Source organism: Pituophis catenifer, unplaced genomic scaffold (assembly GCF_029215685.1).
Source record: "Pituophis catenifer annectens isolate HBS135680 unplaced genomic scaffold, rPitCat1.0.hap2 SCAF_6, whole genome shotgun sequence".
In the NCBI taxonomy this organism is placed as follows: domain Eukaryota; kingdom Metazoa; phylum Chordata; class Lepidosauria; order Squamata; family Colubridae; genus Pituophis; species Pituophis catenifer.
The window spans coordinates 5,467,746-5,484,765 of record NW_027256886.1 but is presented as its reverse complement, the minus strand read 5'-3'; the positions used below and the strand labels follow the sequence as shown (position 1 = coordinate 5,484,765).

The window sequence follows — 17,020 nt, the reverse complement described above, 5'->3', positions numbered from 1 at the left end:
GGGGCACTAAGGAGCCCGGGTGGGCAGGCAAGGAATGGCTGGGAGGGGAGGGGTGAGTAGAGGCTGGCGAGGCGCCCCTCGACGTGAGTGACATCGAGTTGACCACACCCACCCAGTCACATGACCACCTAGCCACACCTACCCAGTCGATCATTAGGCAGATCATATTAGTGGTCTGTGGGATTTAAAATTATGAATATAGTGGTCCCTGAGGTCCAAAGGGCTGGAGACCCATTTTAGAGGGTTTTCTCTTAGTCTGGTTCCCAAACTGCCCTCATTGCATTGGTCTCTAAAAGTGGGCTTCAGGTTTCTAGTCCTCTGCACAATACAGGTAGTTCCCGACGTACAGCAGTTCCTTTAGTGACTGTTCGAAGTTACAACGGCACTGAAGAAAGTGACTTATGGCCGTTTTTCACACTTAACGACCATTGCAACACGACCGGTCATTGTGATCAAAATTATCGACGCTTGGCAACCGACTCATAATTATGACGGCTGCAGTGTCCCGGGGTCATGTGGTGATCTCCTTTTTGCGACCTTCCAACAAACAAAGTCAGTGGGGAAGCCAGATTCACTTAACAACCGTGTTACTAACTTAACAACTTCAGTGATTCACTTAGCAACTCTGGCAAAAAAAGCTATAAAATGGGGCGAAACTCATTTAAGAGATGTTTCACTTAACGACAGAAATGTTGGGCTCACTTGTGGTTGTAATTTGAGGACTACCTGTATGGCATTTGGGTCCTCCCCCAGGTACTCTCTGAATAATTATGAGGTCTCTCTCTTTCTCCCTCCGTCCCTCCCGCTTTCTCTCTCTTTTTCTCTCTTTCTTTCTTTTTCTCTCTCTTTCTCTTTCTCTCTCTTCCCCCTCTTTTTCTCTCTCTCCCTCTCTCTCCCCCTCTCTCTTTCTCTCTCTCTTTCTCTCTCTCTCTTTCTCTTTCTCTCTTCCTCCCTCTCTCCCTTCCTCTCTCTTTCTCTCTTTTTCTCCCTCCCTCCCTCTCTCTCTTTTTCTCTCCCCCCTCTCTTTCTCTCCCTCTTTCTCTCTCTCCCTCTCCCTCTCCCACCTCTCTTTTTCTCTCTTTTTCTCTCTCTCTTTTTCTTTCTCCCTCCCTCCCTCTCTCCCTCCCTCTCTCTTTCTCTCTCTCCCCCCTTCTCTTTCTCTCTCTCTCTTTCTCTCTCTTTCTCTCTCTCTTTGTGGACAGCTGGAACAACCGAGACGGCAGGGATGACCTTGCGGAACCTTTTTTGCGCCAACGCCTCAACAGCAGAGTCCGCGGAGGTGAGTCCCCGTTTTTAATCCTCCCATCCTTCTCTCTATCTTTGAGCCAAAAAAACCCCACCATCTTTACTTCCCAGGCCGCTGCTCGCTCCCTAACATGGCAAACTCCGCTGTTCCCCTCCTGAAATTATGTTCTCTCTCCCTCCCGTTTGTTTTGTTCCCCTGGTAAAAAATTAAAAGGAGGAGAATCCGGGGGCATCCGAAAAGCACAAGTCGAAACGCGTCCGTATTTCCGTGGTGGTAAGTGTGGGCCAGCCGCCCCGTATCCGTTCCTCTCCTCTCCTTCCAAAAATCACAGGAACTAAAAACTAGAGTGGCTATAGAGGATTAAAACTGTGCTGAAGGTTGGGGGGGTGGGGGGTGTTTACAGGATTTATGAACACCCCAATTCAAGACAATTTGGCTTCTGGGATTCACACATGCCTAACTAGGCGACTTAGAAAAAAATCTGCCTGTTTATCCGTATAAACTCTTTTGGCAAAGTTTAGTATTAACCTTGTATTCTTTCCGACCTTCGATCTAAACCAGTGTTTCTCAACCATGGCGACTTTCAGATGGGTGGACTTCAACTCCCAGAATTCCCAGCCAGTTTGGTTGACAATGCCTCATTTTTCTTGCAAGAAACATATGAAAGAGATTTTTTTTATTTATTTTTTTTAATTTTTTTTTTTTTATTTATATACCGCCCTACTCCCGAAGGACTCAGGGCGGTGAACAGGCACAAGTTAAAACACATAGAATACAAAAATTTAAGAGCAGAAGTAAAATCGAATTAAATCAATTTAGCCCAAGACAAATTTAAAACCCCAGGTTAAGAACAAATTAAAATTTACATTAAAATTTACATTAAAAAGAAAATGGGAGAGGTTAGGCCAGACCAGCCTGGTGAAATAAAAAGATCCTGAGAGTGCGGCGGAAGGTGCGTAGATCCGGGATCCTCTGTATCTCCGGGGGGAGCTCGGGCCCATGGAATGTATTTTCCAGAAGAGCTCAGTCTTTATTATGATGTAGACCAAGGGACTCCAACCTTGGCAACTTTAAGCCTGGCGGACTTCAACTCCCAGAATTCCCCAGCCAGCTTTGCCTGGAAGACTTCAATTCCCAGGATTCCCCAGCCAGCTTTCCCTGGAGGACTTCAACTCCCAGAATTCCCCAGCCAGCTTTGCCTGGAGGACTTCAACTCCCAGAATTCCCCAGCCAGCTTTGCTAATGCAACCTTCGGCTGTATTGACGGAAGCCTGGACTTCAACATCCAGAATTCCCTAGCCAACATTCTTTAAGATGGGTGGACTTCAACTCCCAGAATTCCATGCTGGCTGGGGAATTCTGGGAGTTGAAGTCCACGCATCTTAAAGTTGTCACGGCTGAGAGACCCTGTTCTATATTACAGATCTTTGTTCGCAAATACGTTTAGTTGTGCCTTTGGTTCTTTGTACATCCTGGCCAACCCATCCTTAGGCTGACTGGTACTATCCTTATCATTAGAAGAAATCTGGCATATGGCATAGTTGTGTTAATTTTGATAAGACCTTCCTAAAGTTTCCGAGGTTGAAAATCACTGATATTATAGATAATAACGTGCCGATTAACGTGAGCCCATATCTTATCTTCAGATTAACAAGCACACACAATGCACACTTAATTATGGCATATAAATAGGACTCAGAGTACATATACAGTAAAGCACCTAATGTTGGAAAAAATCCACCTGGTTTGAGCTTTCAAAAAGCATTGAGTTCAGTGGTGGGTTGCCCCCGGTTCGGACCGGTTCTATAGAACCGGTAGTAAAACCGGAGGGAGGCTCCGCCAGGGGTGAAATGTAATATTTGTTATTACTGGTTCTGTGGGCGTGGCTTGGTGGTGGTGGGGTAATGTGACTGGGTGGGCGTGGCCAACTTTTTTTTTTTTTTTAACTTTTCAAAGCATTTTTTCTAATGCTTTGAAAAGCCTCTGCCGATCAGGCAACTCAGCCGGGATCGTCACAGAGGCTTTTTAAAAAATGCCTCTCTGCTGATCAGGCAACTCAGCTGGGATCGTCAGAGACTTTTCAAAGCATTTTGTTTACCACCTCTTCGGCCGAAAAGGTTGTAGAAAAAATGCTTTTAAAAGCCTCTGACAATCCCAGCTGAGCCGCACGATCATCAGAGGCTTTTTTTTTTTTTTACTTTTAAAAGCATTTTTTCGGCCGAAGAGGTTGTAGAAAAAATGCTTTTAAAAGTAAAAAAAAAAAAGTCTCTGATGATTGTGCTGCCCAGCTGGGCATGAGGGGGTGGGCAGGGATTTTTGCTGCCGGTTCTCCGAACCATCCGCCTCCATCGCTACCGGATCGGGCAATCCGGTCCGAACCGGGAGCTTTTCACCCCTGCCCTGATGTCATCAGAACGCAACCGTGCCTGCGGCCCCCTTGCAAACTGGTAGTAAAGGTAAGTAGAACCCACCCCTGATTGAGCTATCCAACCTTTCGTTGACATTCTTTGAGCTGATTTTCTGGGACAATTTGTACAGGAAATCCAAATTCAGCATTGTTTAGAGAAAAATATAAACTTCCCCTAATATGCTGCCTTTTAGCTCAGGCGACTTCAAAATGTCTGGATTTAAAAATCTCAGAATTCTGGCACGGGAATTCTGGGAATCGAAACCCAGCCATCTTAAAAGCAATCGAGAAACGCTGTTCTAATGTACAGGCGGTCCTTGACTTATGACCCACAATTGAGCTCAACGTTCCAGTCGCTAAGCTTGTTAGGTGAGTCTTGCCCCGTTTTATGACCTTTCTTGACACCGTTGCAAAGAGAATCACCGCCGTGGTTAAGTTAATAACTCAATTGTTAAGCAGATCTGGCTTCCTCATTGCCTTTGCTTATCAGAAAGGGATCACGTCACGTGACTCCGCCCGGGACATTGCGACCGTCATAAATAGGAACCGGTTGCCAAGCGCCCGGATTTTAATCACACGGCCACAGTCGTAAGTCGTACGCTGCAATGGTCGTAAGTGTGAAACACGGTCATACGTCACTTTTTTCAAGTGCTGTTCTAACTTCGAATGGTCACTAAATGAATGGACGTAAGTCGAGGGCTAGCTGTATGGCCACAGTCCAGTACCTTCAGCACAGTTCCGCCTCTCGTTTTGATTGTGTTTTGGTGTTAGCGGTAGCTCACAACAATCCGCTCCCTTCCTTTGACAAACCAGTTGATTTATTAAAAGCTACATCCTTTGGAACAGCCAATCCTAAACATTGCTTGCCTTCATCCCTGCCTCCGAATTGCTAGCTTCCCTGCCTCGATTCTATCTTTCTCTCCTCAAAATAAATCTGGATCGTGAAAGTGATTTTGGGTGTTTCTCTGCCGGTCTCTTAAGAAGATACAAATTCCAAACTCGATTGCAAAAAATACGACTTCAGCAACAGAGTGGTCAACGCCTGGAATGCACAACCTGACTCTGTGGTTTCTTCCCCAAACCCCCAAAACTTTAACCTTAAACTGTCTACTGTCGACCTCACCCCATTCCTAAGAGGTCTGTAAGGGGCGTGCATCAGTGGTGGGTTGCTCCCGGTTCGCACCGGTTCGCAACAACTGGTAGTAAAAATTTGTAGTAGTTTGGAGAACCGGTAATAACATTGGCTGGCCACGCCCCCGAATCCGGTCCGGTCGCCGCTCGCTTACCCTGCCCACCTCATCAGAGGCTTTTTTTTAAAAAACTTTTAAAAGCATTTTTTCTACAACCTCTTTGGCTGAAAAAAATGCTTTTAAAAGTTAAAAAAAAAAAGCCTCTGATGATCGTGTGGCTCAGCTGGGATCGTCAGAGGCTTTTAAAAGCATTTTTTTCTGCAACCTCTTCAGCTGAAGAGGTTGTAGCAAAAAAAATGCCTTTAAAAGCCTCTGGCGATCCCAGCTGAGTTGCCTGATCGCCAGAGGCTTCTAAAAGCATTTTTTTCTGCAACCTCTTAAAGTTGTAGAAAAAATGCTTCTAAAAGTTAAAAAAAAAGAAGTTGGCCACGCCCACCCAGTCACATTATCACCCCACCAAGCCATGCCCACAAAATAAGCCATGCCCACAGAACCGATAGTAAAAAATTTTAGAACCCACCCCTGGCGTGCATAAGCGCACCAGCGTGCCTACCGTTCCTGTCCTAATATTCCTTTTTACTGACTCTTTTCATGTATTCAAATTATGTTTATACTTTTTAGTTTATTTGATTTATATACCGCCCTACTCCCGAAGGACTCAGTAATCTTGATTACCTGTAATCTTATATATGCTTGACAAATAAATAAAACTTAAACTTAAATAAACTTAAACTTAAGATGGAGAAAGAAAGGGGGCTGAAATAGAGACAATCCCGCTTGGTGAATGTTGGCCTTTTAAGGGCTTTTTATTCCCCGTTTGGTTGACGAGGTTGCGTTTTTCTTGCAAGAAACATAAGAAAGAAATTTCCGGGCTCACGGAATGTGTTTTCCAAGGAGAAATCAATTCAACAAGCGTAGCTCTTTGCAGCTCGGCCTTTATTGTGATGTACACAGTGACGCAACAGTAACGTTGCTCAAGATGCTAAAGCAACGTTAGGCCGTATTGACAGAAGCATCAAGGAACACAGCTGCAGTCCTGGATTTTGCAAAAGTCCTACATATGATTCAAGGCACAGGTGAAAGCAGGGAGGTGAAAGCCTCTGTACCTGGGAGGAGATAAAGAGTCAGGGGGTCCTTGCGCTACATTCACAGGATATACGTAACCTGGTTATTGATTTAATCCAATGGTACTGGCGACCTGCGGGTGTGCCCCAGTGGTGGGTTCCTCCCGGGTTCTGCCGAGCCAGTAGCGGTGGAACCGGTTCAGTTCTGCCCCCCCACCTCCCCACACGTTATTCTTACCTTTTATTTGGCCCCACCCCAAATCTATTGCTGCCTCCTGAGTCCCAGCTGATCGGCTAGAAGGAAAAAATATGTTTAAACTCTTGCCGTGGGGCTTCAAAGGGCCACCCTACAGCTGATCAGTGTTAAAAGACAGTGTGGTGGTAGACCGGTGCCTCCAAAAACAAATGAGTAGACCGGTGCCTCCAAGAACAAATGGGTAGACCGCTACAGCTCTGCAAGCAGTTAAAAGCCTGGTAGACCAGTACCTCTGCTAAATCCTAAAGAATTGTCACATGACCATCAAGCCACGCCCACAAAATAAGCCACCCCCACAGAACCGGTAATAAAAAATTTTAGAACCCACCCCTGGACCTGCAGGTGTGCCCCAGTGGTGGGTCCCAACCGGCTTTACTACCAGTTCTCTTCATTCACGCGCTTCGCGTACGATCGCCACACGCACGCACGCTTTGCATGCATGTGCGCCAAACCTGCGCTCCACGCAAGCGCTTTAGGAATCTGCCCAGTTGAGGTGTAGCAATCCACTCTGCCTCACCTATCAGCTGGGCTAAAAAAGAAGAAATAAAAGGTAAGAATAACGTGGGGGCGGGTGGGAGGGCCCAGCTCCCGGACAAAGAGAACTGGTTCGGTGACGTCATATTGTCACCACTACTGACTTGGCCGAACCTGGAGGAACCCACCACTGGTGTGCCCGCCCCGGCACTATGCCATCCTATTTAGCCGTGTTTTCTAAGGCACACGCATGCACAGAAGGTACACGCATGCACAGAAGGCGCTCACTCACGTTTTCAGTGTGCGGCAAACCGGTTGTTAAATTATGTGAAACCACCTCTGATTTAATCTAGGGGTGAAATCCAAAATTTTTCCCTGCCAGTTCTGTGGGCGTGGCTTGGGGGGCGTGGCAGGGGAAGGATACTGCAAAATCTCCATTCCCACCCCACTCCAGGGGAAGGATAATACTGCAAAATCCCCATTCCCTCCACACTCCTGGGGAAAGGATATTGCAAAATCTCCATTCCCACCCCACTCTGGGGCCAACCAGAGGTGGTATTTGCCGGTTCTCCAAACTGCTCAAAATTTCCGCTACCAGTTCTGCAGAACCTGTCAGAACCTGCTGGATTTCACCCCGATTTAATCCATAATGTGGGCTTGCACAGTGCATTAAACCATAAGCTAACCAAACAGCTGGGGACTTTGCACAACAGACTAGTGCAAGTCCGCACTGACATGTAGGCCTCGTCTTACAACCACAAATGAGATCAGAATTTCAGTTGCTAAGCAAGGCAGTTCGTAAGCGAGTCCCACGCCGTGTTACGACCTTTTATGCCACGGTTGTTAAGCGAATTACTGCTGTCAAGTGAATGGCATTCTTGGTTTTATAAACAGAGGCATAGCGTCAACATCAGGTGAAGTATTAGTACCGCTTTATAAAGCTTTAGTAAGGCCACACCTGGAATACTCCCATCCAATTTTGGATGCCACGTTACAAAAAAGATGTTGAGACTTTGGCAAAAGTGCAGAGAAGAGCAACTAAGATGATTGAAGGCCTGGAGTCTAGAGAAAAGAAGGACTGGGGGTGACATGATAGCAGTATTCCAGTAGTTGAGGGGCTGCCACAAAGAAGAGAGGGGTCAAATTATTCTCCAAAGCACCAGAAAGCAAGACAAGAAGCAATGGATGGAAACTAATCAAGGAGAGAAGCAACCTGGAATTAAGGAGAAGCTTCTAACAGTGAGAACAATTAACCAGTGGAACAACTTGCCTCCAGAAGTTGTGAATGCTTCAACACTGGAAATTTTTAAGAAGGGACTGGACAGCCATTTCTGGGGGAGGAATGCAAGGGTGAAAAATGTTCCTAAATTGCTTTTTTTCAGTGCCGTTGTAACTTTGAACGGTCACTAAACGAACTGTTATAAGTCCAGGACTTCCTGTAGTTCTCTTGCCAGCTCCTGATTCTCCTCATTTGACTGCAGTCTCTACTCCTTTGTCACCATTTTGGTCAGCTGGGCCTCTCATCCTTACGCTGCCCGGTCACACCCTGTGTCTCTTTTCCCACATACCTGAGGTAAATATCCCTTCTTTCCTTGTTTCTCTTGCAGGAGGAATTTGATCCGGTTAGCGAGATGACTCCAACTGAGGTAAGATTCTGGTAGTCCCCCATTTTGTCTGAGATGCTGCAACTTTGAATGGAGAGGCACTCCTGCCACCTCCTTAGCAAATGCTCACAAAAATAAATCTAATTTGTGACTGGATAGCCAGGGACAGGCTCTTCTTCTTCTTCTTCTTCTTCTTCTTCTTCTTCTTCTTCTTCTTCTTCTTCTTCTTCTTCTTCTTCTTCTTCTTCTTCTTCTTCTTCTTCTTCTTCTTCTTCTTCTTCTTCTTCTTCTTCTTCTCCTCCTCCCTCTCCTTCTGCTTCTCCTTCTCCTTCTCCTCCTCTTCCTCCTCCTCCTCCTCCTTCTTCTTTCTCCTCCTCCTCCTCCTCCTCCTCCTCCTCCATCTTCTGCCATATCCATCATCGGACGTTGGCCATCATGTTGGCAATCCTATCAACAGCCGCACGAAAAAGTGCTACTGAGTTTTGTCTAAACCAGTCCCTTAAAATTTGAAGCCATGATGTTCTTCTTCTGCCTGGACCTCGCTTGCCTTCATTGGAAGAAATGTCCATCTAGGTTCAGTTCCAAGTCGGGAGAAAGACACTGGAAACATGGAGATTGATTTAATGGTAGACAGGACCACGTGGTTTTGAAGTCCTGGGCAAAAAAGGCACATGGGTGAGAGAGAGAGAGAGATTTATACCCTCTGTTGGGCTTTGAATTTGAGCTTGTATTCTGATTGGTTGTCAGACTCCCATGGGGCCATGCAGGGCTAACTTTGTAGGTTGTCTGTATCCCAGGCTTGGTTGAGCTTTGCTGGGTGATGATGTAATGAAAGGGCTTTGGGCAATTCCTAGTATGGCTCTGACTGAAGGAGGTAGATCTTTGTTATGTAGAATAGACTGGCCCAGGCCTTAATGGCCCATTGACAAAGGTGGGGGGGCTGAGTTTCTGCCTCCCTTTTAGGGGAAATATTCTGCCCTTTTAATATTTCCTAAAATACCTCATTTTCCTAGGAGAGGGGTGGGTGCTAACTTCCTACACTTGCAAAATTGTGCTATTATATTTCAATAAAGTATAGTTTTAGTCTAACCTGTAGAGTTGATTCTCAGGTCTAGTCTACCTAGGTGGGGCTGACAGCTTTTAATTAAATCAACCCAGTTGTTGTTTTCTAGCATCTGGAGGGGGGAGGGGTAAAGGACTTTATTTCCACTTTCTTGATCTTTCCTGAAGTGGAGAGGGTTGCAATTGAACCTTGGACCATGTGCAAAACAGGCCCTTTGCCATTGATGGAGCATGAGATTGCTACAATTGCCTTAATCAAGAAGTACTGGGAACGATCTGATAATGTTCTATCCATAAAGATCTCCGATACCTAGCAAATAATTAACAAGCAGAAGCCTTCGAGCTTCTGGTTTGACTTATCGGTTGCTAAGAGCTGGGAAAAAAGCTTGCCTGTGGTTGCTGCCAGTTTGGCTTTCTCTTAATCACCTATCTGCTTTAAATTATTCGCACACTGGCTGCGATCAAACAAAACACTTAGCCAGATAAAGACCTTGTAGATAATTCACCCGACTTGCGAAATGTGATTAGAATTGCTTTTTCAAGAAAAAAAAAAAAATTCTACAGCTTCACATCTGTGTGTGATTAGTTCGTTATTCCAAAAATTATGAAAATCCCAAATAGGTTAACTCTGGAACCAAAAGGAGCCTGGATAGCTCAACAGACAGAAGCACTGTAATTTAACACCAGCTGTCTGCAATTAAAGTAAGATCGAATCTCGCCAGGCTCAAGGTTGACTCAGCCTTCCATCCTTTCTAAGGTAGGTAAATTGAGGACCCAGTTTGTGGGGGCAATAAACTGACTTTGTATAAAAATATACAAAAGTATGAAGGCTATTGCTTAACACACTGTAAGCCGCCCTGAGTCTTCGGAGAAGGGCGGCATATGAATCAAATTTTTTAAAAAAAGAAAAAGTGAAGCATATTATCTAGAAAGAGTCACGTCTTCCAAAGTCAGTGTGGTGCAGTAATTAGGATTTTAAAATTAATACAAGGGAGATTCGGGTTTTAGATCCCTTCAGGAATGATTTTCAGACTTTAGGCCAGGCTGTAGCACTTCCCTTAATATGTTAAATGTTAGACCCAGGTTAACAAATCTCAATTGTAGCCTTCTGTAGCATGTTCTATGGAATCAGACACTATCTCTACTGAAAAATAAGAATAAGAATAAGAATAAGAATAAGAATAGAATAGAATAGAATAGAATAGAATAGAATAGAATAGAATAGAATAGAATAGAATAGAATAGAATAGAATAGAATAGAGCTGTGATGGTGAACCTATGGCATGTGTAGATCGGTGCCATATCGGTGGGCATGCGAGCTCAGCTTGGGCCTTCTGGGCCCACCAGAAGTAGGGAAACAGGCTGTTTCCTGCTTCCGGATAGCCTGAGGCGGTGGGGAAGGCCCGTTTTTGCTCTCCCCAGGCTCCAGAGCCTCTCTAGGAGCCTGGGGAGGGTGAAAATGGCCTTCCCCACTCGGGAAGGGTAGGACTGGAAGTCAGCAAACAGGCCGTTTGCGGCCTCCGGGGTGGGGGAGGCCTTTTCGGCCTTCCCAGGCTCCTAGAGAGGCTCTGGAGCCTGAGGAGAGCAAAAAAACAAGCCTACCAGGCCCACTGGGCCATCGTGTGCCAAAAGCAGAGGGAGTGCGGGGAAAAGGCGCGCGTGCATATAATTATGGGTGTGGGCACACGTGTGTGACACACACACACACACCTATGCTCCCCCCGCCTTTCGCACGTGATGGCAAAAAGGTTAGCCATCACTGGAATAGAGAATGGAATGGAATGGAATGGAATGGAATGGAATGGAATATTCTTTATTGGCCAAATGTGATTGGACACACAAGGAATTTGTCTCCAGTGCAGAAGCTGTCAGTGTACAGTACATAAAAGCAACAAAAATGATAAATCATCAATCATAAGATACTGTCATAAATCATAAGATACAAACGACAGTGATAGTCATAAGCTATCAATAGGAGTAGGAAATAGGAAGGATGAGAAAGATAATAGCAATACAACCCTATTACATAGTTAGATATCCTTAGGCATAAGACAATGCTGTGGGAGTTAGGTGTTTAGCAGAGTGATGATATGGGGTGGAGGAGAATTGTCTCTCTGTCTTCGTTGTTTTGGCATGCAATGCCCTATAGCGGCGTCCTGCGAGAAGACGTTGAAAGAGTTTATGTCCAGGATGTGAGGGGTCCGTAGATATTTTCTCAGCCCTGCTTTCTGATCCTTGGAAGTATACCGGTCCTCAATGGAAGGCAGGCTGGTTGCAATTGTTTTTTTTTTTTTTTCTGCAATCTTAACTATCCATTAGTGCAGGGAAAGCGCCTCAGAGGGAGACCACAGCTGCGATATAAGGATATCTGCAAGAGGGACCCAAAGGCCCTGGGAATGGACATTAACAACTGGGAAACCTTGACCTCCGATCGTTCAGCTTGGAGGCTAAAGACGCAGCATGGCCTTCTCCAATTCGAAGAGACACTTGTTCGGCAGGCTGAGGCAAAGGGGCAGCCCCGGAACCAGCAAAATCTGGAGGCTGGGCAGGGGACCGAATGTATCTGCCCTCCATGTGGAAGGGATTGCCACTCTCAAATTGGCCTTTTTAGTCACACCAGATGCTGTTTTAGGACCTCTTTCCAGAGCACGATACCATAGTCTCTTGAGACTGAAGGATGCCAATGAACTATCCATTGAAGTCTGTACTGGTTCTGTTTGATTGCTGTACCAAACCAGATAGTTACAGAAATACAAAGGACGGACTCAATCATTCCTCTGTAGAACTGTATCAACAGCTCATGGGTCAGTCTTAATTTTCTGAGTTGACACAGGAAGAACATTCTTCGTTGTACCTTCTTAATGATGGTTCCGATGCTAGGTGTCAACACCATTTCAAGTCCTGGGAGATTACAGAAGCCAGAAACTTGAAGGCCTCAACCATTGTTGCCTTACATCAGGGATGTCAAACTCAATTTCATTGAGGGACGCATCAGAGTTGTGTTTGTCATGGGGGAAGGGGTGGGGGGGACATGGTCAGGGTGGCCGTGGCCAGCTCGACGTCACTCGTGTCGGGGGCACTTATGGTGGCCCAAGCGCTCTGCCAGCGAAAGCGAGCTCCCGGACTCCTTTTTTTTTTATTTATTTATATGCCGCCCTTCTCCGGAGACTCAGGACGGCTTACAGTGCGTTCAGCAATAGCCTTCATACTTTTGTATATTTATACAAAGTCAGCTTATTGCCCCCACAAACTGGGTCCTCAATTTACCCACCTTAGAAAGGATGGAAGGCTGAGTCGACCTTGAGCCTGGGGAGAATTGAACTCGCAGTAATTGCAGGCAGCTGGATGTTAAATGCTGCCTTAGGAGGCATTAGCCTCCTACGCCACTCAGGCTTTTCATGGCAAGAGGCGCTGCAGGCCAGTCCTTCACTGTTTTCAGGGTGGCTCTGTGGCCCAGATCTAAGCACGCTGCGGTCCGAATCTGGCCCCAAATCTGGGGCCTTGAGTTTGACACCCCTGCTTTATATCATAAGAAGTGGTAGAAGAGGAAAAATCTACTAAAATTTCTCTTAAAAATCTACTAGCATCTCTATAGTTTTAAGCATGTTCAGCTTCAGCTCCAGATTGTTCTGGCCTCACCACAGGGCCAGTTCAACTTCCTGTCTATATGCAGACTCATCACCTTCTACAATAAGAGAATCATTTTATTGGTGGAACTTTGTTGAACGGTTGACATTCAGGGACAAATATTGAAGATATACTGTTGTGGCCCGTACGCGGCCTGTGCAGCTAGTAGCTGATTCCGACAGCGAGGAGGCTGGTGTGGTGCTGCGCCAGCAGCCTGTGCAGCTGGCACTCAAGTCAGACAATGAGGAGGCTGGAGAAGATGTGGTGCCAGAGGCAGGGATTCAGCCAGGGCCTTCAGAACCTCCAGAAGCTCCCTTAAGTGAAGAGGACGAAGAGGAGGAGCCTCTTCTCGATGCACGGGCGTGCAGAGCTGCCAAAAGGCAGGAGTGGCTCCTCAGGAGGAGGACTCCTTGAGAGTAAGGCTTGGGGCTAATTGGCCACACCCTTAGCCTATTTAAGGAGGAACGCCGACTGAAGCAATTTGCAGGGAACAACTTTTTTCCCATATCTCCGTGTCTTGTCTTGCTTATCTTATCAGCTTCCTGCAAATTGCTTCTGGGCATTCTGCCAACCACAGTAAGCAATTCTTGGCAGCTGTTAATGCAGTTAATTAACAGCCATTGTTGTAAAAAACTGGTTTATTTAGTAAACTAAGGTTTGAACTGACTTCGTGTGTGCTGCGTTCTTTGGGATCCGTAGCTGGGGCAGAACATATACCGTAAATGCAATAAAAAATAAATAAATGTGAACTGGCCTGCTGCATTTAATGCATCTCCTGAATTTGCAGGTGATGGAATGGGAGGAGCGACAACTCGATCAGTTGGTCAACTTCAACAACTGCAAGATTGACCCGGCTCCCTTCCAACTGGTAGAACGGACTTCTTTGCACAAGGTAGATGTTTAGCAGAATGATGGCAGGAGGGGGGAAAATTGCCCCTGCGTCTAGTGGCATTTTGACCCCTCTGCACTCACGTTTAGTTTTAATAGATATCTGTATTTGTTAACACTGCAAGAAGAATGGAAGTCCACTATTCTCTCCAAATTTTACACAGCATCCAAGATTTTATGACTCTTATTCACAGAGAAGGAGAGGGAGGGGGAGAGATGCATTGTTGGCATCAGTGTGCCATGGACAAAGACCTCTTTTACATTGACTTGAAGATGTGGATGGAGCTTGTGGGTGCCATTTTTCTGTATGTTGTGATGCCCAGCTGGGATGTTTCCATCTCTTCCAGACACACACCATCTTCTCTCTCTTGGGAGTGGACCAAGCTTACGTCACCAGCATCGGGCGCTTGATTGGCGTGGTGTCCCTCAAGGAGGTGAGTAGCACTTAGAAGGGTCACCCCAAGAATCCTGACCCTTCAGAGGTTCGCCTTGATTATGTCCAACGTCGTGCCATATCCTATACGCGGCAAAGAAATGTCTCTTAAGCTTGTCCTATATCCGTGTTTTCAATTTTGGCAAGTTTGATATAGATGGACTTCAATTCCCGTAATTCTAATATTAGAATCATTAAATATCATTTAAACAAGGATTTTTCTCACGGGAAACAGGTGTCAGTTTTCATAACGTTATTCTTGGCCAAGTTATTATTCCTTAACAGATACGGCATAGAATTTATACCAATTCAAATCCAAATCCTTCACTTTCTTGTCACAGCACTTGCCCTCATGAAAAAAAAAAATCAGATTTTTCCCCCCCAGTTGTCCTGTGTCTGTCCTATGAAGACAGATGCATCTCATATTCTTTGCATTTCTGTCATCTCGTTAGCCAATGCTCACAAAAATCAGTTTGGTGAAATGTAAAATTTGTTACTACCGGTTCTGTGGGCGTGGCGTGGTGGGGGAGGGGGTAATGTGACTGAGTGGGCGTGGCCAACTTTTTTTTTTTACTTTTTTTACCTCTTAAAAGCCAAAGAGGTTGTTAAAAAATGCTTTTAGAAGCCTCTGACGATCCCAGCTGAGCCGCGCGATCATCAGAGGTGTGTTTTTTTTTTTTTACTTTTAAAAGCATTTTTTCGGCCGAAGAGGTTGTAGAAAAAAATGCTTTTAAATTTTTTTTTTAAAAAAAGCCTCTGATGATCACACGGCTCAGCTGGGCATTGGGGGGGGGCAGGGATTTTTGCTACCAGTTCTCCGAACCACCCGCTGCCATCGCTACCGGATCGGGCGATCCGGTCCGAACCGGGAGCATTTCACCCCTTATCTAGTTTGTTATAGGGTAGCCACTGATAGGCTCTGCACAGGTATAAAAAAGCAAGATTCGATTCCTGATAATAAAAATTCCCTTTTTATTAAAGGGAATAATTATTCCCTTTAATAAAAAGCAGGAGATTTTAGGTGGAGCCTTGATTTTTCACAATCTCTCTTCCCCACCTAGCTGTTTGCTAGGGACTAGAATTTTTTTTATTATTAAATTGATAGCAATAGCACTTAGGCTTATAAAGCGCTTCATAGTGCTTTATAGCCATCTCTGAGTGGTTTACAGAGTCAGCATATTTCCTCCAAATATTTGGGCCCTCATTTTACCGACCTCGGAAGGATGGAAGGCTGAGTCAACCTTGAACCAATCAGGAATCAAACTCCTGGCTGTGGGCAGAGTCAGCCTGCAATACTGCATTCTAACCACTGCGTCACTACGGCGTCTAAATTTATGTGCTGCCCATCTCACCCAGAGACAACACTGGACAGCTTACAAAGCTCAGCTAATACAATTTTCACCCAGTAGCAGTCCCCATTCTGATCTGGTTCGATTGAAGTCATAATCCAGCAAGTTTTATGACCATCTTTCTTGGAAAAGGCTCTTAGGATGACAGTTTCTGGTCAAAATAGGTAAGCACAGGTAGACCTCCATTTACGACTTCAGTTGAGGCCAAAATTTCTGTCGCTAAGGGACAGTTGTTAAGTAGGTTTTGCCCCGTTTTACGAACTTTCTTGTCCCAGTCGTTAAGTGAATCACTGCGGTTGTTAACTTAGTAACAGTAACAGGGTTGGAAGGGACCTCGGAGGTCATCTAGTCCAACCCCCTGCTCACGCAGGAGACCTGTACTAGGGATTCGAACCGCCGGACTGCCGACCTCTCTGATCGACAAGCACAATGTCTTAGCCACCGAGCCAGCTAGTCAGGCAACATAGTAACATGGTTGTAAAGTGAATCCGGCTTCCACATCGACTTAAGATCGCAAAAGGGAATCGCGTAACCCCGGAACGCTGCAACCGTCATAAATATGAGTCAGTTGCCAAGGGTCCGAATTTTGACCCCGTGATTTCCCACGTAAGTGTGGGAAATGATCCTAAATCCCATTTTTTTTCAGGGCCGTTCTAACTTCGAACGGTCGCTAAACGAACGGTTGTAAGTCAAGGACTACCTGTACGGATTGGGCGAATGCTGCTGTCGCCCTTCATCCCTTCCTCTCTTCCTCTCTTCCAGCTGCGCAAAGCCATTGAGGGTTCGGTCACCGCCAAAGGGGTGAAGGTGCGCCCCCCGCTGGCGAGCTTCCGGGATAGCACAACCAGCAGCAGCGATATAGAGGCCACCGAAATCCACCAGCTGTGGGATCGGCGGCAACGACACTCCATCCCTCGCGAGTTCAGCCCCTCCGAGAGCGACGACAAGTGCCAGTGACGTCGGGCACGGAAAACCTGCCAACCGAGAGACGGTTCATCATTGCCATGCCTTGGCTGTTGCTCTGGCAGCTGGGCCTCTTCTAAGGATGCCTTCAACATTCCAGCTTTGGAGACTTCAAGAGGACAGTCCGTTCCTGGAATAACTGGAGAATTGCCATCCAGAACCTTAAAGCTGGGCCCCCCTGGTGCCCCGTTAGCTCCATCCTTGGTCTCAGGGTTCATTTAAGTCTTTCCGTTCCCATTTTCCCGTCGTCCCACTCTCCAGCAGCTCAGCTCCACGAGAGCTGGTCAGATGAGGAGAAGGGAGGCTGATCGAGACAGGGGAGGATACGCGCGTGGGTCTTTTCAATCACTCATCTCAACTTCTCTGTACAGGGGTCCTTCCTTGTACCCCGAGGCTTGGGCATCTCACTCGGGCCGCCTCCGAGCGTAGTTCAAAGACTTCCTTGGTCCGTTCTCGG

General features: G+C 46.1%; 1 protein-coding gene across 2 annotated transcripts in view; it reads left to right on the top strand.

Annotated features, from left to right (window-relative positions):
* CLCN2 (chloride voltage-gated channel 2) overlaps positions 1-16,816 on the top strand; it is a 101,374-nt gene extending 84,558 nt beyond the window's left edge. Inside the window, exons 18-23 of one of the 2 annotated variants that reach the window (XM_070945456.1) lie at positions 1,177-1,279; positions 1,460-1,519; positions 8,245-8,283; positions 13,718-13,822; positions 14,166-14,252; positions 16,363-16,816. In XM_070945456.1, coding sequence (XP_070801557.1) covers positions 1,177-1,279; positions 1,460-1,519; positions 8,245-8,283; positions 13,718-13,822; positions 14,166-14,252; positions 16,363-16,557 — 589 coding nt within the window. In that variant the 3' untranslated portion in view covers positions 16,558-16,816. The remainder of the gene's footprint in view (positions 1-1,176; positions 1,280-1,459; positions 1,520-8,244; positions 8,284-13,717; positions 13,823-14,165; positions 14,253-16,362) is intronic. The other variant, XM_070945458.1, reaches the window with a different exon arrangement.
* The last annotated feature ends 204 nt before the right edge of the window (positions 16,817-17,020 follow it).